The sequence below is a fragment of the Melospiza melodia genome, chromosome 4, assembly GCF_035770615.1.
Source record: "Melospiza melodia melodia isolate bMelMel2 chromosome 4, bMelMel2.pri, whole genome shotgun sequence".
In the NCBI taxonomy this organism is placed as follows: domain Eukaryota; kingdom Metazoa; phylum Chordata; class Aves; order Passeriformes; family Passerellidae; genus Melospiza; species Melospiza melodia.
This window is the reverse complement of record NC_086197.1, coordinates 22,869,459-22,892,671: the sequence shown is the minus strand read 5'-3', so window position 1 is coordinate 22,892,671 and position 23,213 is coordinate 22,869,459. Positions and strand designations below refer to the sequence as shown.

General features: G+C 51.7%; 3 protein-coding genes and 1 pseudogene across 3 annotated transcripts; all 4 read right to left on the bottom strand.

The window, feature by feature from the left end:
• Positions 1–1,953: 1,953 nt before the first annotated feature.
• LOC134418001 (inositol 1,4,5-trisphosphate receptor-interacting protein-like 1) lies at positions 1,954–3,580 on the bottom strand (annotated as a pseudogene).
• A 3,624-nt stretch (positions 3,581–7,204) lies between these two features.
• Positions 7,205–8,797, bottom strand: LOC134418000 (inositol 1,4,5-trisphosphate receptor-interacting protein-like 1). The gene has a single exon (XM_063155851.1). The coding sequence runs from the start codon at positions 8,780–8,782 to the stop codon at positions 7,205–7,207; it is 1,578 nt and encodes a 525-aa protein (XP_063011921.1). The 5' UTR covers positions 8,783–8,797.
• A 1,861-nt stretch (positions 8,798–10,658) lies between these two features.
• On the bottom strand, positions 10,659–14,076 carry LOC134417999 (inositol 1,4,5-trisphosphate receptor-interacting protein-like 1). The gene is made up of 2 exons (XM_063155850.1): positions 12,488–14,076; positions 10,659–10,980 (listed from the first exon to the last, which is right to left on the bottom strand). Exons 1-2 carry the CDS (start codon positions 14,059–14,061, stop codon positions 10,659–10,661), a joined length of 1,896 nt encoding a protein of 631 aa, XP_063011920.1. The 5' UTR covers positions 14,062–14,076.
• A 1,855-nt stretch (positions 14,077–15,931) lies between these two features.
• LOC134417998 (inositol 1,4,5-trisphosphate receptor-interacting protein-like 1) lies at positions 15,932–19,349 on the bottom strand. The gene is made up of 2 exons (XM_063155849.1): positions 17,761–19,349; positions 15,932–16,253 (listed from the first exon to the last, which is right to left on the bottom strand). Exons 1-2 carry the CDS (start codon positions 19,332–19,334, stop codon positions 15,932–15,934), a joined length of 1,896 nt encoding a protein of 631 aa, XP_063011919.1. The 5' UTR covers positions 19,335–19,349.
• Positions 19,350–23,213: the final 3,864 nt, after the last annotated feature.

Below are 23,213 nucleotides of genomic sequence, written 5' to 3'. Positions count from 1 at the left end.
ACAGGACTCCTCTGTGTCCTCCCTGGAGATAACCTCTGGCGTTGTGAAGTTTGTTCCCCACAGGGACACAGCCTAGTCTTTCAGTGCCCATTCTCCAGCTCTTCTCTGCTTTCTAACACATCTAGAAGCCGTGTCCTTGCTGCTGCACGAATCTCCCACGGCTCTCTGCCAGCAGCACTCCAGAGCTCCCAGCTCCAGTTGGCAGGGCCTCAGCGCCTGCCCTGTGCCCTCCCGCCCTGACGGCCACACCAGGCCCTGCTTGCTGTCCTCATGGTGGCACTCCTGGCCCCAGTGTTCTCCAAGGCCTTCTCCGGGGCCACCTTCCTGCGGCCTTTCACTCTCTGCACCAGGCCCAGCTGAGACCTGAGAGCGGCAGTGGACAAGGGCCTGCAGGGACAGCACCAGGCCCAGTGGCTTCCCGCTGACAGCGGGCCGGCTTGGGCTGGAGATGCACAAGAAATTCTTGCCTCTCAGGCTGCTCAGGCCCTGGCCTACACACACTGCCCACAGCAGCTGTGGCCGCCCCATCCCTGGCAGCGTTCCAGGCCAGGCTGGACGGGGCCTGAAACTACCGGGCCCAGGAGAAAGTGTCCCTGTCCTTGGCAGCAGGGTTGCAACAAGACCATTTTTAAGCATCCTTCCAAGGGAGAGGCCCTTCTGGCCTTCTGTGGTCGCAGGGGCCGGGGTCAACTGGACTTAATTTCTGATTAGAACCAATTCACCACTGCAAGTTTGGCCAATTTCAAGGAGACTCTTCACAAGCTCAGATTCACAACTTGTCGCTTTTACCTGCACTACAGGTCGGGTTGAGGTCAACAAAGTCCTGCACGATCCAGGTTCTGGAATCTTGTCCTTTATTGAATCAAGAGCAACGAAATTTGCAGGTTGCTACTCATGAAAGCACTAACTATAGAACATAATTGTGTGTCCCCAGCAGACAGAGACACAATATACGTCTTTACTACTTCATTAAAAAGAACTTTTATATAATGAACTCTTTATATATACAATATAAAAGTTATAATTGGTATGTGTGATATAAATGTATCAATTTTTGGAAATCTCATAATATTATGTTTTCATACATATAAGATATAAGTGCCCTATGAGCATTAATATGTATCACAACTAAGAGTGACGCTAAATATAGGCTATATTGCATTCTTTAAACAAAATTACATATTTGACCCTTTAGAATAATTTCTTCTCATTATATAATAGTTACATAATTCATGTAGTTGACAATATTATATTATTCTATTGGCTTTTATGATATTTTACTATTATATATGAAAATTTATAAGCTTTCTAGCATATAATATGTGCACAGGGGATATATATACAGAAATTAAGAACTTAGATGTTTACGTATACAAAATATCAGGCCAGCTCCAACACAGTTGGTCCAATGCTGACCTGAAGGATTTCCATGCGGGAACAAGGAGAAACACCGTCCATTCACCAATCCCAAACATTGCCCAGGGATTGTGGAGTCTCTCTCCCCAGAGAAAGTTAAGAACCTCTATCCAAACACAATCCTTTGTAGTGTGGAGCAGGAAGAGCTGCCTGGAGCACCCCTGAACCAAATGATGCCACCAGTGGTCCTTTCAAACATTCCGTCGTCTGGGATTATGAGATCGGCGTCTCTGCACAAGATGAAGCTCTCAGGGGAAAATGGACTCAAAGAAAGAGGTGGGGGAATAATAGCATTTCCTTGTGCATGTTGCTTGATCTTTGGAGCCAACCTGGTCATCACAGGATGCAGTGCTGGAGAGGCTCTTGAGACCACACTGCTGCTGCTGCTGCTGCTGATGGCATAGTGCTGCTACACAGCGTTTTCCGTTCCCTCTCCGAAACCCACCTTCTCCCTTCTCTTCCCATCTCTCCTGAGAACTGGTTCTCTGCCACCCGGTGTGAGCCTCACAAGCACAGCTCTGTGCAGGAGAACCTCTTTCACTGTTCATTTCTAAGGATCCGTTTCAACCAATGCTGCAGATCCATGTACTGGTTCATTGCCTGAGAGTGGGCAACGGGATCCATCACCAGGTCATGGAAGAGATTGCGTGACGTGGCCATTAGGACCGCTGGGGGCAAGCGGATGCCCTCAGGAAGCCTCCGGTTGCCCACAATGAAGTGATTGAGGCGTCTGCTTTCCACACACGTGCGCAGGCTCTCTCTGATATCCATCAGCCGCCTCGCAAAATGTCTCCTGCGCCACTGTGACGCGGGCAAGATGCTCAGGAGGTTCATGACAATGGTCTTGATGGTATAGGTGGAAAAGCCTAAGCCCAGCTGAAGACGAGTGAAGAACTGCAGGCATTTCAGGTGCAAGCTGTCAGGGGGAGCCCACCTGGCAATGTACCTGAAGAACTTCATCTCGGCCACAGCGTAGCTCTCTGGCCAGATTGTGCTGGAGGTGTGGGCTTGCCTAGGCTGGCTGCTCACAAAGACGTCTGAGTTGCCTTGCCGCACCCCAAAGAGTATCTCGATCCGGTAGCTTTCTCTGCCATTGGTCACCTTGAACTGGCAGGAGCGTCTGGGGGGCAGCAGCACTAAATGCCAATGGTGTGACTCAGGCAAAGCCGGCCAGATTGCTCTCACCAGCTGGTAGAACCAGCAGGTAGTTTTCTCCACTGCCAGGTAGGAGCCCGTGCACAGGGTATGAAGGAGGCTGGGATCCTGATGCCTCCTCAGCTCCTCCTCAGGGTGGTGCAGGAAGCACAGCATGTTCTCAGCCTACTGCTCACTCGTGCAGGTGGATGTGGAAGTTCCTCAAGCGCCTCTGCCGTGCAGTGTCCAGCTCTAAGTGGAAGCTGTGCCCTCGGGGAGGTGTCATGGGTATGAGCACCTGGTACACAACATCCTGCTCCCGGGGACTCCAACCTTCGAAGGCACTGCCCACCCCAATGGCTCCTTGCAGCACCGGATAGAAACTGTTGGACAAGACCTGTCGAAAATAAATTGCAAAATGCTCCATCAGGGTTCTTGTCCACATGCATCCTCCCTGCAGGTCCTGCACAGGCCACTGTATGCGCTCCATTATGATTCTTCCAAAGTTGTCGGCACGATCACGGAATTCTTGCACTTGATTTCCAACATCATTGACGTTCGCTGCATTGGCAGCCTCATTGCCAGCTTCATTCGCAGCAGCATTGTCGACATTCTCTGCATGGCCATCATCACTGTCGTCTTCCTCCACCTCCATTTCATTGTCTCCTTCATCTTCATTTCCAAAGTCTTCTTCATGTGCATGCACATTTTCAACCTCCTCTTCATTTACACCATCATGTCCTTCTCCTTACTCCTCTGTCCACAGGCTCCCTTTCCTCCACATACACCACAGTGCCAAGAGAAGGAGCAGGAGCCCAGCAAGAGCCCAGACCTGCCAGTGCTGCCGGGCAGAGGAGAGCAGGTCTCCCCAGGCCAAGACACTCTGCTTCACCAGGACCAGATGCTCCACCTCCCGCTGCAGACGAATCTTCTCCTCTTCCTGGAGCTTGGCACGCACCTCCATTTGCAGATGTGTCACCTCGTCCAAGCCATCACCCACGGGCTGTGGGTACTGGACTAAACTTTGCAAGAGCAAGAGCCACAATACCCAGGTATCCATGGTCTGCAGGAGGATGGAGAGAAGGCCTTGAGAGGGAGGGGCTGAGAGGGAGGCAGCTGGCAGCAGGGATTGTGGGGGGGCAGCAGGGACAGGAATTCCAGGGATCTGGGAGCAGGAAGCACAGGACCCCCGGGGACCGGTCAAGCAGCCAGGCCCGTTCCGCTGCCCCAGCAGCAGCAGCAGCAGCAGCAGCAGCAGCAGCAGCAGCAGCAGCACGGTGTCCTCCTGCCCAAGGCTGGGCCATGAGGGGCTGTTCCTGGATGCAGGGGGAAAAGCCAGCCCCGGGTACAGCGTTTCTGCTCCGGCCCTTACCCCCAGCCCAGCCTCCCCACCATGTGTGCACTCACCGCTTGCCCAAGCAATACAGGGCCAGCGTTACCTGCTGGGGCCTTGTATAGCTGCCCCCATTTGTGACATGGCCCCGTGATGTCATGGACGTCACAGTACACCACAGCCAGCCCAGCCCCACCCTTTGTCCCCACCCCAGCTCAGACTGTGGCAGGGGCCCTGGGGTACTGGTTAAGGCAGCCTTTGAGTGAATCTTCTTCAAAGAACCTCCCTTGGCCCTTCTCTTGTCTTTTTTCTCAGCTGCCCTCCACAGGCAATCTCATAGATATCCATGTTGGAAGGCACTCTTGAGGATCACGGAGTCAAAGCCTTGACTCCATGCTGAGCTTCAGTTAAATCTCTGAGTCTATAAAAGCTGCACTTTGCTTTCAGCCTTGCTGCTTTTCTGAAGAATGAGCATGACAGCATCCTCCTGGCTTCCCCACACCACTTGTGGACCAGGCCTCTGGAGAGCACGCCTTTTTTCTACTCCAGAAAGAGTTTCCCAGCACAATTGTTCTGCATTAGAAAGATGTCTTTTTGGTGACCAGTTCCAGATAGATTGGTCTGTCTTTCTGTGTATAAACAGGAACAACTACACAGACTGCAGTGATGAACTGCCATCTAAGAGTCGCAGGCTGCTATTGTAGCTCTTCCCCCTGATTCCTACCCAAAAATGCTCAACCCCATCAGCACCATCATTAAGCTCTAGACAGGTGGAACCCCACCTTACATAGAGGGTGACCCCAGCGCCCCCCCCTTCCCTGCCTGTGTCTTCTGCAGGGTTACAAAGATATAAACCAGAGGGAGCATAAAACAGAGGGGTATTGTGGTGGCCAACAGCTTGCCTGAAGGCCTTACGGTTTCATTTCAACCTAATTTTAGAACTGAAGCATAAGTAATTCTATAAGTACTTCAATGATGAAACTTAACCAGTGTGGACCGTTAGGGAGCAGGCCCGGACCGCTGGGGACACCAGCAGCTATTGGCTGTTTGACCGGGTGGCAACTGCTTCAACCAATGTGGACTGACCAGGCAGACATTCAGCTCTGCAAAGGAAGAGAGCACTCAATAAAAGTTGCTTGCTGTGCATGAAGCTTGGTGTGTGTGTATGGTCCCATTCCTGCCTCCACAATCAAAGTGACAGAGGGGTTCCATACAGTAGGAAACTGGAGAAGTCTTGTTCCTTCCGAGTACCTCAGGCAGTGGGGGAAGGAAGAGGGTGATGCACCTGGGAATTAGAATAAAAAAGGAGGCTGCGCCCTTGTCCTGGGTCTCAAGAAATCGAGACACCCCCAGGGGAAATGTCCCTTGGCCTCTCCCTTTATTCCAATACTATTACAGGACTCCTCTGTGTCCTCCCTGGAGATAACCTCTGGCGTTGTGAAGTTTGTTCCCCACAGGGACACACCCTACTCTTTCAGTGCCCATTCTCCAGCTCTTCTCTGCTTTCTAACACATCTAGAAGCCGTGTCCTTGCTGCTGCACGGATCTCCCACGGCTCTCTGCCAGCAGCACTCCAGAGCTCCCAGCTCCAGTTGGCAGGGCCTCAGCGCCTGCCCTGTGCCCTCCCGCCCTGACGGCCACACCAGGCCCTGCTTGCTGTCCTCATGGTGGCACTCCTGGCCCCAGTGTTCTCCAAGGCCTTCTCCGGGGCCACCTTCCTGCGGCCTTTCACTCTCTGCACCAGGCCCAGCTGAGACCTGAGAGCGGCAGTGGACAAGGGCCTGCAGGGACAGCACCAGGCCCAGTGGCTTCCCGCTGACAGCGGGCCGGCTTGGGCTGGAGATGCACAAGAAATTCTTGCCTCTCAGGCTGCTCAGGCCCTGGCCTACACACACTGCCCACAGCAGCTGTGGCCGCCCCATCCCTGGCAGCGTTCCAGGCCAGGCTGGACGGGGCCTGAAACTACCGGGCCCAGGAGAAGGTGTCCCTGCCCTTGGCAGCAGGGTTGCAACAAGAGCATTTTCAAGCATCCTTCCAAGGGAGGCCCTTCTGGCCTTCTGTGGTCGCAGGGGCCGGGGTCAACTGGACTTAATTTCTGATTAGAACCAATTCACCACTGCAAGTCTGGCCAATTTCAAGGAGACTCTTCACAAGCTCAGATTCACAACTTGTCGCTTTTACCTGCACTACAGGTCGGGTTGAGTTCAATAAAGTCCTGCACAATCCAGGTTCTGGAATCTTGTCCTTTATTGAATCAAGAGCAACAAAATTTCCAGGTTGCTACTCATAAAAGCACTAACTATAGAACATAATTGTGTGTCCCCAGCAGACAGAGACACAATATACGTCTTTACTACTACATAAAAAAAATTCTTGTGTGCAATATATAAGATATAATTGGTATGTATGCTAAAAATGTATCAATTTCATGAAAACCTTATAATAATATGCTATATTATATATAAGATATAAGTGCCCTATGAGCATTAATATGTATCACAACTTAGAGTGACGCTAAATATTGGCTATATTGCATTCTTTAAACAAAATTACATATTTGACCCTTTAGAATAATTTCTTCTCATTATATAATAATTACATAATTCATGTAGTTGACAATATTATATTATTCTATTGGCTTTTATGATATTTTACTATTATATATGATAATTGATAAGCTTTCTAGCATATAATATAGGGGATATATATACAGAAATTAAGAACTTAGATGTTTACGTATACAAAATATCAGGCCAGCTCCAACACAGTTGGTCCAATGCTGACCTGAAGGATTTCCATGCGGGAACAAGGAGAAACACCGTCCATTCACCAATCCCAAACATTGCCCAGGGATTGTGGAGTCTCTCTCCCCAGAGAAAGTTAAGAACCTCTATCCAAACACAATCCTTTGTAGTGTGGAGCAGGAAGAGCTGCCTGGAGCACCCCTGAACCAAATGATGCCACCAGTGGTCCTTTCAAACATTCCGTCGTCTGGGATTATGAGATCGGCGTCTCTGCACAAGATGAAGCTCTCAGGGGAAAATGGACTCAAAGAAAGAGGTGGGGGAATAATAGCATTTCCTTGTGCATGTTGCTTGATCTTTGGAGCCAACCTGGTCATCACTGGATGCAGTGCTGGGGAGGCTCTTGAGACCGCACTGCTGCTGCTGCTGCTGCTGATGGCATAGTGCTGCTACGCAGCGTTTTCCGTTCCCTCTCCGAAACCCACCTTCTCCCTTCTCTTCCCGTCTCTCCAGAGAACTGGTTCTCTGCCACCCGGTGTGAGCCTCACAAGCACAGCTCTGTGCAGGAGAACCTCTTTCACTGTTCATTTCTAAGGATCCGTTTCAACCAATGCTGCAGATCCATGTACTGGTTCATTGCCTGAGAGTGGGCAACGGGATCCATCACCAGGTCATGGAAGAGATTGCGTGACGTGGCCATTAGGACCGCTGGGGGCAAGCGGATGCCCTCAGGAAGCCTCCGGTTGCCCACAATGAAGTGATTGAGGCGTCTGCTTTCCACACACGTGCGCAGGCTCTCTCTGATATCCATCAGCCGCCTCACAAAATGTCTCCTGCGCCACTGTGACGCGGGCAAGATGCTCAGGAGGTGCATGACAATGGTCTTGATGGTATAGGTGGAAAAGCCTAAGCCCAGCTGAAGACGAGTGAAGAACTGCAGGCATTTCAGGTGCAAGCTGTCAGGGGGAGCCCACCTGGCAATGTACCTGAAGAACTTCATCTCGGCCACAGCGTAGCTCTCTGGCCAGATTGTGCTGGAGGTGTGGGCTTGCCTAGGCTGGCTGCTCACAAAGACGTCTGAGTTGCCTTGCCGCACCCCAAAGAGTATCTCGATCCGGTAGCTTTCTCTGCCATTGGTCACCTTGAACTGGCAGGAGCGTCTGGGGGGCAGCAGCACTAAATGCCAATGGTGTGACTCAGGCAAAGCCGGCCAGATTGCTCTCACCAGCTGGTAGAACCAGCGGGCAGTTTTCTCCACGTCCAGGTAGGAGCCCGTGCACAGGGTATGAAGGAGGCTGGGATCCTGATGCCTCCTCAGCTCCTCCTCAGGGTGGTGCAGGAAGCACAGCATGTTCTCAGCCTGCTGCTCACTCGTGCAGGTGCACTCCTGCTGCACGCGGATGTGGAAGTTCCTCAAGCGCCTCTGCCGTGCAGTGTCCAGCTCTAGGTGGAAGCTGTGCCCTCGGGGAGGTGTCATGGGTATGAGCACCTGGTACACAACATCCTGCTCCCGGGGACTCCAACCTTCGAAGGCACTGCCCACCCCAATGGCTCCTTGCAGCACCGGATAGAAACTGTTGGACAAGACCAATTGAAAATAAATTGCAAAATGCTCCATCAGGGTTCTTGTCCACATGCATCCTCCCTGCAGGTCCTGCACAGGCCACTGTATGCGCTCCATTATGATTCTTCCAAAGTTGTCGGCACGATCATGGAATTCTTGCACTTGATTTCCAACGTCATTGACGTTCTCTGCATTGGCAGCCTCATTGCCAGCTTCATTCACAGCAGCATTGTCGACATCCTCTGCATGGCCATCATCACTGTCGTCTTCCTCCACCTCCATTTCATTGTCTCCTTCATCTTCATTTCCAAAGTCTTCTTCATGTGCATGCACATTTTCAACCTCCTCTTCATTTACACCATCATGTCCTTCTCCTTGCTCCTCTGTCCTCAGGCTCCCTTTCCTCCACATACACCACAGTGCCAAGAGAAGGAGCAGGAGCCCAGCAAGAGCCCAGACCTGCCAGTGCTGCCGGGCAGAGGAGAGCAGGTCTCCCCAGGCCAAGACACTCTGCTTCACCAGGACCAGATGCTCCACCTCCCACTGCAGACGAATCTTCTCCTCTTCCTGGAGCTTGGCACGCACCTCCATTCGCAGACGTGTCACCTCGTCCAAGCCATCACCCACGGGCTGTGGGTACTGGACTAAACTTTGCAAGAGCAAGAGCCACAATACCCAGGTATCCATGGTCTGCAGGAGGATGGAGAGAAGGCCTTGAGAGGGAGGGGCTGACAGGGAGGCAGCTGGCAGCAGGGATTGTGGGGGGGCAGCAGGGACAGGAATTCCAGGGATCTGGGAGCAGGAAGCACAGGACCCCCGGGGACCGGTCAAGCAGCCAGGCCCGTTCCGCTGCCCCAGCAGCAGCAGCAGCAGCAGCAGCAGCAGCAGCAGCACGGTGTCCTCCTGCCCAAGTCTGGGCCATGAGGGGCTGTTCCTGGATGCAGGGGGAAAAGCCAGCCCCGGGTACAGCGTTTCTGCTCCGGCCCTTACCCCCAGCCCAGCCTCCCCACCATGTGTGCACTCACCGCTTGCCCGAGCAATACAGGGCCAGCGTTACCTGCTGGGGCCTTGTATAGCTGCCCCCATTTGTGACATGGCCCCGTGATGTCATGGACGTCACAGTACACCACAGCCAGCCCAGCCCCACCCTTTGTCCCCACCCCAGCTCAGACTGTGGCAGGGGCCCTGGGGTACCGGTTAAGGCAGCCTTTGAGTGAATCTTCTTCAAAGAACCTCCCTTGGCCCTTCTCTTGTCTTTTTTCTCAGCTGCCCTCCACTGGCAATCTCATAGATATCCATGTTGGAAGGCACTCTTGAGGATCACGGAGTCAAAGCCTTGACTCCATGCTGAGCTTCAGTTAAATCTCTGAGTCTATAAAAGCTGCACTTTGCTTTCAGCCTTGCTGCTTTTCTGAAGAATGAGCATGACAGCATCCTCCTGGCTTCCCCACACCACTTGTGGACCAGGCCTCTGGAGAGCACGCCTTTTTTCTACTCCAGAAAGAGTTTCCCAGCACAATTGTTCTGCATTAGAAAGATGTCTTTTTGGTGACCAGTTCCAGATAGATTGGTCTGTCTTTCTGTGCATAAACAGGCACAGCTACACACACTGCAGTGATGAACTGCCATCTAAGAGTCGCAGGCTGCTATTGTAGCTCTTCCCCCTGATTCCTACCCAAAAATGCTCAACCCCATCAGCACCAGCATTAAGCTCTAGACAGGTGGAACCCCACCTTACATAGAGGGTGACCCCAGCGCCCCCCCCCTTCCCTGCCTGTGTCTTCTGCAGGGTTACAAAGATATAAACCAGAGGGAGCATAAAACAGAGGGGTATTGTGGTGGCCAACAGCTTGCCTGAAGGCCTTACGGTTTCATTTCAACCTAATTTTAGAACTGAAGCATAAGTAATTCTATAAGTACTTCAATGATGAAACTTAACCAGTGTGGACCGTTAGGGAGCAGGCCCGGACCGCTGGGGACACCAGCAGCTATTGGCTGTTTGACCGGGTGGCAACTGCTTCAACCAATGTGGACTGACCAGGCAGACATTCAGCTCTGCAAAGGAAGAGAGCACTCAATAAAAGTTGCTTGCTGTGCATGAAGCTTGGTGTGTGTGTATGGTCCCATTCCTGCCTCCACAATCAAAGTGACAGAGGGGTTCCATACAGTAGGAAACTGGAGAAGTCTTGTTCCTTCCGAGTACCTCAGGCAGTGGGGGAAGGAAGAGGGTGATGCACCTGGGAATTAGGATAAAAAAGGAGGCTGTGCCCTTGTCCTGGGTCTCAAGAAATCGAGACACCCCCAGGGGAAATGTCCCTTGGCCTCTCCCTTTATTCCAATACTATTACAGGACTCCTCTGTGTCCTCCCTGGAGATAACCTCTGGCGTTGTGAAGTTTGTTCCCCACAGGGACACAGCCTAGTCTTTCAGTGCCCATTCTCCAGCTCTTCTCTGCTTTCTAACACATCTAGAAGCCCGTGTCCTTGCTGCTGCACGGATCTCCCACGGCTCTCTGCCAGCAGCACTCCAGAGCTCCCAGCTCCAGTTGGCAGGGCCTCAGCGCCTGCCCTGTGCCCTCCCGCCCTGACGGCCACACCAGGCCCTGCTTGCTGTCCTCATGGTGGCACTCCTGGCCCCAGTGTTCTCCAAGGCCTTCTCCGGGGCCACCTTCCTGCGGCCTTTCACTCTCTGCACCAGGCCCAGCTGAGACCTGAGAGCGGCAGTGGACAAGGGCCTGCAGGGACAGCACCAGGCCCAGTGGCTTCCCGCTGACAGCGGGCCGGCTTGGGCTGGAGATGCACAAGAAATTCTTGCCTCTCAGGCTGCTCAGGCCCTGGCCTACACACACTGCCCACAGCAGCTGTGGCCGCCCCATCCCTGGCAGTGTTCAAGGCCAGGCTGGATGGGGCCTGAAACTACCGGGCCCAGGAGAAAGTGTCCCTGTCCTTGGCAGAAGGGTTGCAACAAGACCATTTTTAAGCATCCTTCCAAGGGAGGCCCTTCTGGCCTTCTGTGGTCGCAGGGGCCGGGGTCAACTGGACTTAATTTCTGATTAGAACCAATTCACCACTGCAAGTTTGGCCAATTTCAAGGAGACTCTTCACAAGCTCAGATTCACAACTTGTCGCTTTTACCTGAACCACAGGTCGGGTTGAGGTCAACAAAGTCCTGCACAATCCAGGTTCTGGAATCTTGTCCTTTATTGAATCAAGAGCAACAAAATTTCCAGGTTGCTACTCATAAAAGCACTAACTATAGAACATAATTGTGTATCCCCAGAAGACAGAGACACAATATAAGTCTTTACTACTTCATTAAAAAGAACTTTTATATAATGAACTCTTTATATATACAATATAAAAGTTATAATTGGTATGTGTGATATAAATGTATCAATTTTTGGAAATCTCATAATACTATGTTTTCATACATATAAGATATAAGTGCCCTATGAGCATTAATATGTATCACAACTTAGAGTGACGCTAAATATAGGCTATATTGCATTCTTTAAACAAAATTACATATTTGACCCTTTAGAATAATTTCTTCTCATTATATAATAGTTACATAATTCATGTAGTTGACAATATTATATTATTGTATTGGATTTTATGATATTTTACTATTATATATGATAATTGATAAGCTTTCTAGCATATAATATAGGGGATATATATACAGAAATTAAGAACTTAGATGTTTACGTATACAAAATATCAGGCCAGCTCCAACACAGTTGGTCCAATGCTGACCTGAAGGATTTCCATGCGGGAACAAGGAGAAACACCGTCCATTCACCAATCCCAAACATTGCCCAGGGATTGTGGAGTCTCTCTCCCCAGAGAAAGTTAAGAACCTCTATCCAAACACAATCCTTTGTAGTGTGGAGCAGGAAGAGCTGCCTGGAGCACCCCTGAACCAAATGATGCCACCAGTGGTCCTTTCAAACATTCCGTCGTCTGGGATTATGAGATCGGCGTCTCTGCACAAGATGAAGCTCTCAGGGGAAAATGGACTCAAAGAAAGAGGTGGGGGAATAATAGCATTTCCTTGTGCATGTTGCTTGATCTTTGGAGCCAACCTGGTCATCACTGGATGCAGTGCTGGGGAGGCTCTTGAGACCGCACTGCTGCTGCTGCTGCTGCTGATGGCATAGTGCTGCTACGCAGCGTTTTCCCTTCCCTCTCCGAAACCCACCTTCTCCCTTCTCTTCCCGTCTCTCCAGAGAACTGGTTCTCTGCCACCCGGTGTGAGCCTCACAAGCACAGCTCTGTGCAGGAGAACCTCTTTCACTGTTCATTTCTAAGGATCCGTTTCAACCAATGCTGCAGATCCATGTACTGGTTCATTGCCTGAGAGTGGGCAACGGGATCCATCACCAGGTCATGGAAGAGATTGCGTGACGTGGCCATTAGGACCGCTGGGGGCAAGCGGATGCCCTCAGGAAGCCTCCGGTTGCCCACAATGAAGTGATTGAGGCGTCTGCTTTCCACACACGTGCGCAGGCTCTCTCTGATATCCATCAGCCGCCTCACAAAATGTCTCCTGCGCCACTGTGACGCGGGCAAGATGCTCAGGAGGTGCATGACAATGGTCTTGATGGTATAGGTGGAAAAGCCTAAGCCCAGCTGAAGACGAGTGAAGAACTGCAGGCATTTCAGGTGCAAGCTGTCAGGGGGAGCCCACCTGGCAATGTACCTGAAGAACTTCATCTCGGCCACAGCGTAGCTCTCTGGCCAGATTGTGCTGGAGGTGTGGGCTTGCCTAGGCTGGCTGCTCACAAAGACGTCTGAGTTGCCTTGCCGCACCCCAAAGAGTATCTCGATCCGGTAGCTTTCTCTGCCATTGGTCACCTTGAACTGGCAGGAGCGTCTGGGGGGCAGCAGCACTAAATGCCAATGGTGTGACTCAGGCAAAGCCGGCCAGATTGCTCTCACCAGCTGGTAGAACCAGCGGGCAGTTTTCTCCACGTCCAGGTAGGAGCCCGTGCACAGGGTATGAAGGAGGCTGGGATCCTGATGCCTCCTCAGCTCCTCCTCAGGGTGGTGCAGGAAGCACAGCATGTTCTCAGCCTGCTGCTCACTCGTGCAGGTGCACTCCTGCTGCACGCGGATGTGGAAGTTCCTCAAGCGCCTCTGCCGTGCAGTGTCCAGCTCTAGGTGGAAGCTGTGCCCTCGGGGAGGTGTCATGGGTATGAGCACCTGGTACACAACATCCTGCTCCCGGGGACTCCAACCTTCGAAGGCACTGCCCACCCCAATGGCTCCTTGCAGCACCGGATAGAAACTGTTGGACAAGACCAATTGAAAATAAATTGCAAAATGCTCCATCAGGGTTCTTGTCCACATGCATCCTCCCTGCAGGTCCTGCACAGGCCACTGTATGCGCTCCATTATGATTCTTCCAAAGTTGTCGGCACGATCATGGAATTCTTGCACTTGATTTCCAACGTCATTGACGTTCTCTGCATTGGCAGCCTCATTGCCAGCTTCATTCACAGCAGCATTGTCGACATCCTCTGCATGGCCATCATCACTGTCGTCTTCCTCCACCTCCATTTCATTGTCTCCTTCATCTTCATTTCCAAAGTCTTCTTCATGTGCATGCACATTTTCAACCTCCTCTTCATTTACACCATCATGTCCTTCTCCTTGCTCCTCTGTCCTCAGGCTCCCTTTCCTCCACATACACCACAGTGCCAAGAGAAGGAGCAGGAGCCCAGCAAGAGCCCAGACCTGCCAGTGCTGCCGGGCAGAGGAGAGCAGGTCTCCCCAGGCCAAGACACTCTGCTTCACCAGGACCAGATGCTCCACCTCCCACTGCAGACGAATCTTCTCCTCTTCCTGGAGCTTGGCACGCACCTCCATTCGCAGACGTGTCACCTCGTCCAAGCCATCACCCACGGGCTGTGGGTACTGGACTAAACTTTGCAAGAGCAAGAGCCACAATACCCAGGTATCCATGGTCTGCAGGAGGATGGAGAGAAGGCCTTGAGAGGGAGGGGCTGACAGGGAGGCAGCTGGCAGCAGGGATTGTGGGGGGGCAGCAGGGACAGGAATTCCAGGGATCTGGGAGCAGGAAGCACAGGACCCCCGGGGACCGGTCAAGCAGCCAGGCCCGTTCCGCTGCCCCAGCAGCAGCAGCAGCAGCAGCAGCAGCAGCACGGTGTCCTCCTGCCCAAGTCTGGGCCATGAGGGGCTGTTCCTGGATGCAGGGGGAAAAGCCAGCCCCGGGTACAGCGTTTCTGCTCCGGCCCTTACCCCCAGCCCAGCCTCCCCACCATGTGTGCACTCACCGCTTGCCCGAGCAATACAGGGCCAGCGTTACCTGCTGGGGCCTTGTATAGCTGCCCCCATTTGTGACATGGCCCCGTGATGTCATGGACGTCACAGTACACCACAGCCAGCCCAGCCCCACCCTTTGTCCCCACCCCAGCTCAGACTGTGGCAGGGGCCCTGGGGTACCGGTTAAGGCAGCCTTTGAGTGAATCTTCTTCAAAGAACCTCCCTTGGCCCTTCTCTTGTCTTTTTTCTCAGCTGCCCTCCACTGGCAATCTCATAGATATCCATGTTGGAAGGCACTCTTGAGGATCACGGAGTCAAAGCCTTGACTCCATGCTGAGCTTCAGTTAAATCTCTGAGTCTATAAAAGCTGCACTTTGCTTTCAGCCTTGCTGCTTTTCTGAAGAATGAGCATGACAGCATCCTCCTGGCTTCCCCACACCACTTGTGGACCAGGCCTCTGGAGAGCACGCCTTTTTTCTACTCCAGAAAGAGTTTCCCAGCACAATTGTTCTGCATTAGAAAGATGTCTTTTTGGTGACCAGTTCCAGATAGATTGGTCTGTCTTTCTGTGCATAAACAGGCACAGCTACACACACTGCAGTGATGAACTGCCATCTAAGAGTCGCAGGCTGCTATTGTAGCTCTTCCCCCTGATTCCTACCCAAAAATGCTCAACCCCATCAGCACCATCATTAAGCTCTAGACAGGTGGAACCCCACCTTACATAGAGGGTGACCCCAGCGCCCCCCCCCTTCCCTGCCTGTGTCTTCTGCAGGGTTACAAAGATATAAACCAGAGGGAGCATAAAACAGAGGGGTATTGTGGTGGCCAACAGCTTGCCTGAAGGCCTTACGGTTTCATTTCAACCTAATTTTAGAACTGAAGCATAAGTAATTCTATAAGTACTTCAATGATGAAACTTAACCAGTGTGGACCGTTAGGGAGCAGGCCCGGACCGCTGGGGACACCAGCAGCTATTGGCTGTTTGACCGGGTGGCAACTGCTTCAACCAATGTGGACTGACCAGGCAGACATTCAGCTCTGCAAAGGAAGAGAGCACTCAATAAAAGTTGCTTGCTGTGCATGAAGCTTGGTGTGTGTGTATGGTCCCATTCCTGCCTCCACAATCAAAGTGACAGAGGGGTTCCATACAGTAGGAAACTGGAGAAGTCTTGTTCCTTCCGAGTACCTCAGGCAGTGGGGGAAGGAAGAGGGTGATGCACCTGGGAATTAGGATAAAAAAGGAGGCTGTGCCCTTGTCCTGGGTCTCAAGAAATCGAGACACCCCCAGGGGAAATGTCCCTTGGCCTCTCCCTTTATTCCAATACTATTACAGGACTCCTCTGTGTCCTCCCTGGAGATAACCTCTGGCGTTGTGAAGTTTGTTCCCCACAGGGACACAGCCTAGTCTTTCAGTGCCCATTCTCCAGCTCTTCTCTGCTTTCTAACACATCTAGAAGCCCGTGTCCTTGCTGCTGCACGGATCTCCCACGGCTCTCTGCCAGCAGCACTCCAGAGCTCCCAGCTCCAGTTGGCAGGGCCTCAGCGCCTGCCCTGTGCCCTCCCGCCCTGACGGCCACACCAGGCCCTGCTTGCTGTCCTCATGGTGGCACTCCTGGCCCCAGTGTTCTCCAAGGCCTTCTCCGGGGCCACCTTCCTGCGGCCTTTCACTCTCTGCACCAGGCCCAGCTGAGACCTGAGAGCGGCAGTGGACAAGGGCCTGCAGGGACAGCACCAGGCCCAGTGGCTTCCCGCTGACAGCGGGCCGGCTTGGGCTGGAGATGCACAAGAAATTCTTGCCTCTCAGGCTGCTCAGGCCCTGGCCTACACACACTGCCCACAGCAGCTGTGGCCGCCCCATCCCTGGCAGTGTTCAAGGCCAGGCTGGATGGGGCCTGAAACTACCGGGCCCAGGAGAAAGTGTCCCTGTCCTTGGCAGAAGGGTTGCAACAAGACCATTTTTAAGCATCCTTCCAAGGGAGGCCCTTCTGGCCTTCTGTGGTCGCAGGGGCCGGGGTCAACTGGACTTAATTTCTGATTAGAACCAATTCACCACTGCAAGTTTGGCCAATTTCAAGGAGACTCTTCACAAGCTCAGATTCACAACTTGTCGCTTTTACCTGAACCACAGGTCGGGTTGAGGTCAACAAAGTCCTGCACAATCCAGGTTCTGGAATCTTGTCCTTTATTGAATCAAGAGCAACAAAATTTCCAGGTTGCTACTCATAAAAGCACTAACTATAGAACATAATTGTGTATCCCCAGAAGACAGAGACACAATATAAGTCTTTACTACTTCATTAAAAAGAACTTTTATATAATGAACTCTTTATATATACAATATAAAAGTTATAATTGGTATGTGTGATATAAATGTATCAATTATTGGAAATCTCATAATACTATGTTTTCATACATATAAGATATAAGTGCCCTATGAGCATTAATATGTATCACAACTTAGAGTGACGCTAAATATAGGCTATATTGCATTCTTTAAACAAAATTACATATTTGACCCTTTAGAATAATTTCTTCTCATTATATAATAGTTACATAATTCATGTAGTTGACAATATTATATTATTGTATTGGATTTTATGATATTTTACTATTATATATGATAATTGATAAGCTTTCTAGCATATAATATAGGGGATATATATACAGAAATTAAGAACTTAGATGTTTACGTATACAAAATATCAGGCCAGCTCCAACACAGTTGGTCCAATGCTGACCTGAAGGATTTCCATGCGGGAACAAGGAGAAACACCGTCCATTCACCAATCCCAAACATTGCCCAGGGATTGTGGAGTCTCTCTCCCCAGAGAAAGTTAAGAACCTCTATCCAAACACAATCCTTTGTAGTGTGGAGCAGGAAGAGCTGCCTGGAGCACCCCTGAACCAAATGATGCCACCAGTGGTCCTTTCAAACATTCCGTCGTCTGGGATTATGAGATCGGCGTCTCTGCACAAGATGAAGCTCTCAGGGGAAAATGGACTCAAAGAAAGAGGTGGGGGAATAATAGCATTTCCTTGTGCATGTTGCTTGATCTTTGGAGCCAACCTGGTCATCACTGGATGCAGTGCTGGGGAGGCTCTTGAGACCGCACTGCTGCTGCTGCTGCTGCTGATGGCATAGTGCTGCTACGCAGCGTTTTCCCTTCCCTCTCCGAAACCCACCTTCTCCCTTCTCTTCCCGTCTCTCCAGAGAACTGGTTCTCTGCCACCCGGTGTGAGCCTCACAAGCACAGCTCTGTGCAGGAGAACCTCTTTCACTGTTCATTTCTAAGGATCCGTTTCAACCAATGCTGCAGATCCATGTACTGGTTCATTGCCTGAGAGTGGGCAACGGGATCCATCACCAGGTCATGGAAGAGATTGCGTGACGTGGCCATTAGGACCGCTGGGGGCAAGCGGATGCCCTCAGGAAGCCTCCGGTTGCCCACAATGAAGTGATTGAGGCGTCTGCTTTCCACACACGTGCGCAGGCTCTCTCTGATATCCATCAGCCGCCTCACAAAATGTCTCCTGCGCCACTGTGACGCGGGCAAGATGCTCAGGAGGTGCATGACAATGGTCTTGATGGTATAGGTGGAAAAGCCTAAGCCCAGCTGAAGACGAGTGAAGAACTGCAGGCATTTCAGGTGCAAGCTGTCAGGGGGAGCCCACCTGGCAATGTACCTGAAGAACTTCATCTCGGCCACAGCGTAGCTCTCTGGCCAGATTGTGCTGGAGGTGTGGGCTTGCCTAGGCTGGCTGCTCACAAAGACGTCTGAGTTGCCTTGCCGCACCCCAAAGAGTATCTCGATCCGGTAGCTTTCTCTGCCATTGGTCACCTTGAACTGGCAGGAGCGTCTGGGGGGCAGCAGCACTAAATGCCAATGGTGTGACTCAGGCAAAGCCGGCCAGATTGCTCTCACCAGCTGGTAGAACCAGCGGGCAGTTTTCTCCACGTCCAGGTAGGAGCCCGTGCACAGGGTATGAAGGAGGCTGGGATCCTGATGCCTCCTCAGCTCCTCCTCAGGGTGGTGCAGGAAGCACAGCATGTTCTCAGCCTGCTGCTCACTCGTGCAGGTGCACTCCTGCTGCACGCGGATGTGGAAGTTCCTCAAGCGCCTCTGCCGTGCAGTGTCCAGCTCTAGGTGGAAGCTGTGCCCTCGGGGAGGTGTCATGGGTATGAGCACCTGGTACACAACATCCTGCTCCCGGGGACTCCAACCTTCGAAGGCACTGCCCACCCCAATGGCTCCTTGCAGCACCGGATAGAAACTGTTGGACAAGACCAATTGAAAATAAATTGCAAAATGCTCCATCAGGGTTCTTGTCCACATGCATCCTCCCTGCAGGTCCTGCACAGGCCACTGTATGCGCTCCATTATGATTCTTCCAAAGTTGTCGGCACGATCATGGAATTCTTGCACTTGATTTCCAACGTCATTGACGTTCTCTGCATTGGCAGCCTCATTGCCAGCTTCATTCACAGCAGCATTGTCGACATCCTCTGCATGGCCATCATCACTGTCGTCTTCCTCCACCTCCATTTCATTGTCTCCTTCATCTTCATTTCCAAAGTCTTCTTCATGTGCATGCACATTTTCAACCTCCTCTTCATTTACACCATCATGTCCTTCTCCTTGCTCCTCTGTCCTCAGGCTCCCTTTCCTCCACATACACCACAGTGCCAAGAGAAGGAGCAGGAGCCCAGCAAGAGCCCAGACCTGCCAGTGCTGCTGGGCAGAGGAGAGCAGGTCTCCCCAGGCCAAGACACTCTGCTTCACCAGGACCAGATGCTCCACCTCCCACTGCAGACGAATCTTCTCCTCTTCCTGGAGCTTGGCACGCACCTCCATTTGCAGATGTGTCACCTCGTCCAAGCCATCACCCACGGGCTGTGGGTACTGGACTAAACTTTGCAAGAGCAAGAGCCACAATACCCAGGTATCCATGGTCTGCAGGAGGATGGAGAGAAGGCCTTGAGAGGGAGGGGCTGAGAGGGAGGCAGCTGGCAGCAGGGATTGTGGGGGGGCAGCAGGGACAGGAATTCCAGGGATCTGGGAGCAGGAAGCACAAGACCCCCTGGGAGCTGGCAAGCAGCCAGGCCCGTTCCGCTGCCCCAGCAGCAGCAGCAGCAGCAGCAGCAGCAGCAGCAGCAGCAGCAGCAGCAGCAGCAGCAGCAGCAGCACGGTGTCCTCCTGCCCAAGGCTGGGCCATGAGGGGCTGTTCCTGGATGCAGGGGGAAAAGCCAGCCCCGGGTACAGCGTTTCTGCTCCGGCCCTTACCCCCAGCCCAGCCTCCCCACCATGTGTGCACTCACCGCTTGCCCAAGCAATACAGGGCCAGTGTTACCTGCTGGGGCCTTGTATAGCTGCCCCCATTTGTGACATGGCCCCGTGATGTCATGGACGTCACAGTACACCACAGCCAGCCCAGCCCCACCCTTTGTCCCCACCCCAGCTCAGACTGTGGCAGGGGCCCTGGGGTACCGGTTAAGGCAGCCTTTGAGTGAATCTTCTTCAAAGAACCTCCCTTGGCCCTTCTCTTGTCTTTTTTCTCAGCTGCCCTCCACTGGCAATCTCATAGATATCCATGTTGGAAGGCACTCTTGAGGATCACGGAGTCAAAGCCTTGACTCCATGCTGAGCTTCAGTTAAATCTCTGAGTCTATAAAAGCTGCACTTTGCTTTCAGCCTTGCTGCTTTTCTGAAGAATGAGCATGACAGCATCCTCCTGGCTTCCCCACACCACTTGTGGACCAGGCCTCTGGAGAGCACGCCTTTTTTCTACTCCAGAAAGAGTTTCCCAGCACAATTGTTCTGCATTAGAAAGATGTCTTTTTGGTGACCAGTTCCAGATAGATTGGTCTGTCTTTCTGTGCATAAACAGGCACAGCTACACACACTGCAGTGATGAACTGCCATCTAAGAGTCGCAGGCTGCTATTGTAGCTCTTCCCCCTGATTCCTACCCAAAAATGCTCAACCCCATCAGCACCATCATTAAGCTCTGGACAGGTGGAACCCCGCCTTACATAGAGGGTGACCCCAGCGCCCCCCCCTTCCCTGCCTGTGTCTTCTGCAGGGTTACAAAGATATAAACCAGAGGGAGCATAAAACAGAGGGGTATTGTGGTGGCCAACAGCTTGCCTGAAGGCCTTACGGTTTCATTTCAACCTAATTTTAGAACTGAAGCATAAGTAATTCTATAAGTACTTCAATGATGAAACTTAACCAGTGTGGACCGTTAGGGAGCAGGCCCGGACCGCTGGGGACACCAGCAGCTATTGGCTGTTTGACCGGGTGGCAACTGCTTCAACCAATGTGGACTGACCAGGCAGACATTCAGCTCTGCAAAGGAAGAGAGCACTCAATAAAAGTTGCTTGCTGTGCATGAAGCTTGGTGTGTGTGTATGGTCCCATTCCTGCCTCCACAATCAAAGTGACAGAGGGGTTCCATACAGTAGGAAACTGGAGAAGTCTTGTTCCTTCCGAGTACCTCAGGCAGTGGGGGAAGGAAGAGGGTGATGCACCTGGGAATTAGAATAAAAAAGGAGGCTGTGCCCTTGTCCTGGGTCTCAAGAAATCGAGACACCCCAAGGGGAAATGTCCCTTGGCCTCTCCCTTTATTCCAATACTATTACAGGACTCCTCTGTGTCCTCCCTGGAGATAACCTCTGGCGTTGTGAAGTTTGTTCCCCACAGGGACACACCCTACTCTTTCAGTGCCCATTCTCCAGCTCTTCTCTGCTTTCTAACACATCTAGAAGCCCGTGTCCTTGCTGCTGCACGGATCTCCCACGGCTCTCTGCCAGCAGCACTCCAGAGCTCCCAGCTCCAGTTGGCAGGGCCTCAGCGCCTGCCCTGTGCCCTCCCGCCCTGACGGCCACACCAGGCCCTGCTTGCTGTCCTCATGGTGGCACTCCTGGCCCCAGTGTTCTCCAAGGCCTTCTCCGGGGCCACCTTCCTGCGGCCTTTCACTCTCTGCACCAGGCCCAGCTGAGACCTGAGAGCGGCAGTGGACAAGGGCCTGCAGGGACAGCACCAGGCCCAGTGGCTTCCCGCTGACAGCGGGCCGGCTTGGGCTGGAGATGCACAAGAAATTCTTGCCTCTCAGGCTGCTCAGGCCCTGGCCTACACACACTGCCCACAGCAGCTGTGGCCGCCCCATCCCTGGCAGCGTTCCAGGCCAGGCTGGACGGGGCCTGAAACTACCGGGCCCAGGAGAAGGTGTCCCTGCCCTTGGCAGCAGGGTTGCAACAAGAGCATCTTCAAGCATCCTTCCAAGGGAGGCCCTTCTGGCCTTCTGTGGTCGCAGGGGCTGGGGTCAACTGGACTTAATTTCTGATTAGAACCAATTCACCACTGCAAGTTTGGCCAATTTCAAGGAGACTCTTCACAAGCTCAGATTCACAACTTGTTGCTTTTACCTGCACTACAGGTCGGGTTGAGTTCAATAAAGTCCTGCACAATCCAGGTTCTGGAATCTTGTCCTTTATTGAATCAAGAGCAACAAAATTTCCAGGTTGCTACTCATAAAAGCACTAACTATAGAACATAATTGTGTGTCCCCAGCAGACAGAGACACAATATACGTCTTTACTACTACATAAAAAAAATTCTTGTGTGCAATATATAAGATATAATTGGTATGTATGCTAAAAATGTATCAATTTCATGAAAACCTTATAATAATATGCTATATTATATATAAGATATAAGTGCCCTATGAGCATTAATATGTATCACAACTTAGAGTGACGCTAAATATTGGCTATATTGCATTCTTTAAACAAAATTACATATTTGACCCTTTAGAATAATTTCTTCTCATTATATAATAATTACATAATTCATGTAGTTGACAATATTATATTATTCTATTGGCTTTTATGATATTTTACTATTATATATGATAATTGATAAGCTTTCTAGCATATAATATAGGGGATATATATACAGAAATTAAGAACTTAGATGTTTACGTATACAAAATATCAGGCCAGCTCCAACACAGTTGGTCCAATGCTGACCTGAAGGATTTCCATGCGGGAACAAGGAGAAACACCATCCATTCACCAATCCCAAACATTGCCCAGGGATTGTGGAGTCTCTCTCCCCAGAGAAAGTTAAGAACCTCTATCCAAACACAATCCTTTGTAGTGTGGAGCAGGAAGAGCTGCCTGGAGCACCCCTGAACCAAATGATGCCACCAGTGGTCCTTTCAAACATTCCGTCGTCTGGGATTATGAGATCGGCGTCTCTGCACAAGATGAAGCTCTCAGGGGAAAATGGACTCAAAGAAAGAGGTGGGGGAATAATAGCATTTCCTTGTGCATGTTGCTTGATCTTTGGAGCCAACCTGGTCATCACTGGATGCAGTGCTGGGGAGGCTCTTGAGACCGCACTGCTGCTGCTGCTGCTGCTGATGGCATAGTGCTGCTACGCAGCGTTTTCCCTTCCCTCTCCGAAACCCACCTTCTCCCTTCTCTTCCCGTCTCTCCAGAGAACTGGTTCTCTGCCACCCGGTGTGAGCCTCACAAGCACAGCTCTGTGCAGGAGAACCTCTTTCGCTGTTCATTTCTAAGGATCCGTTTCAACCAATGCTGCAGATCCATGTACTGGTTCATTGCCTGAGAGTGGGCAACGGGATCCATCACCAGGTCATGGAAGAGATTGCGTGACGTGGCCATTAGGACCGCTGGGGGCAAGCGGATGCCCTCAGGAAGCCTCCGGT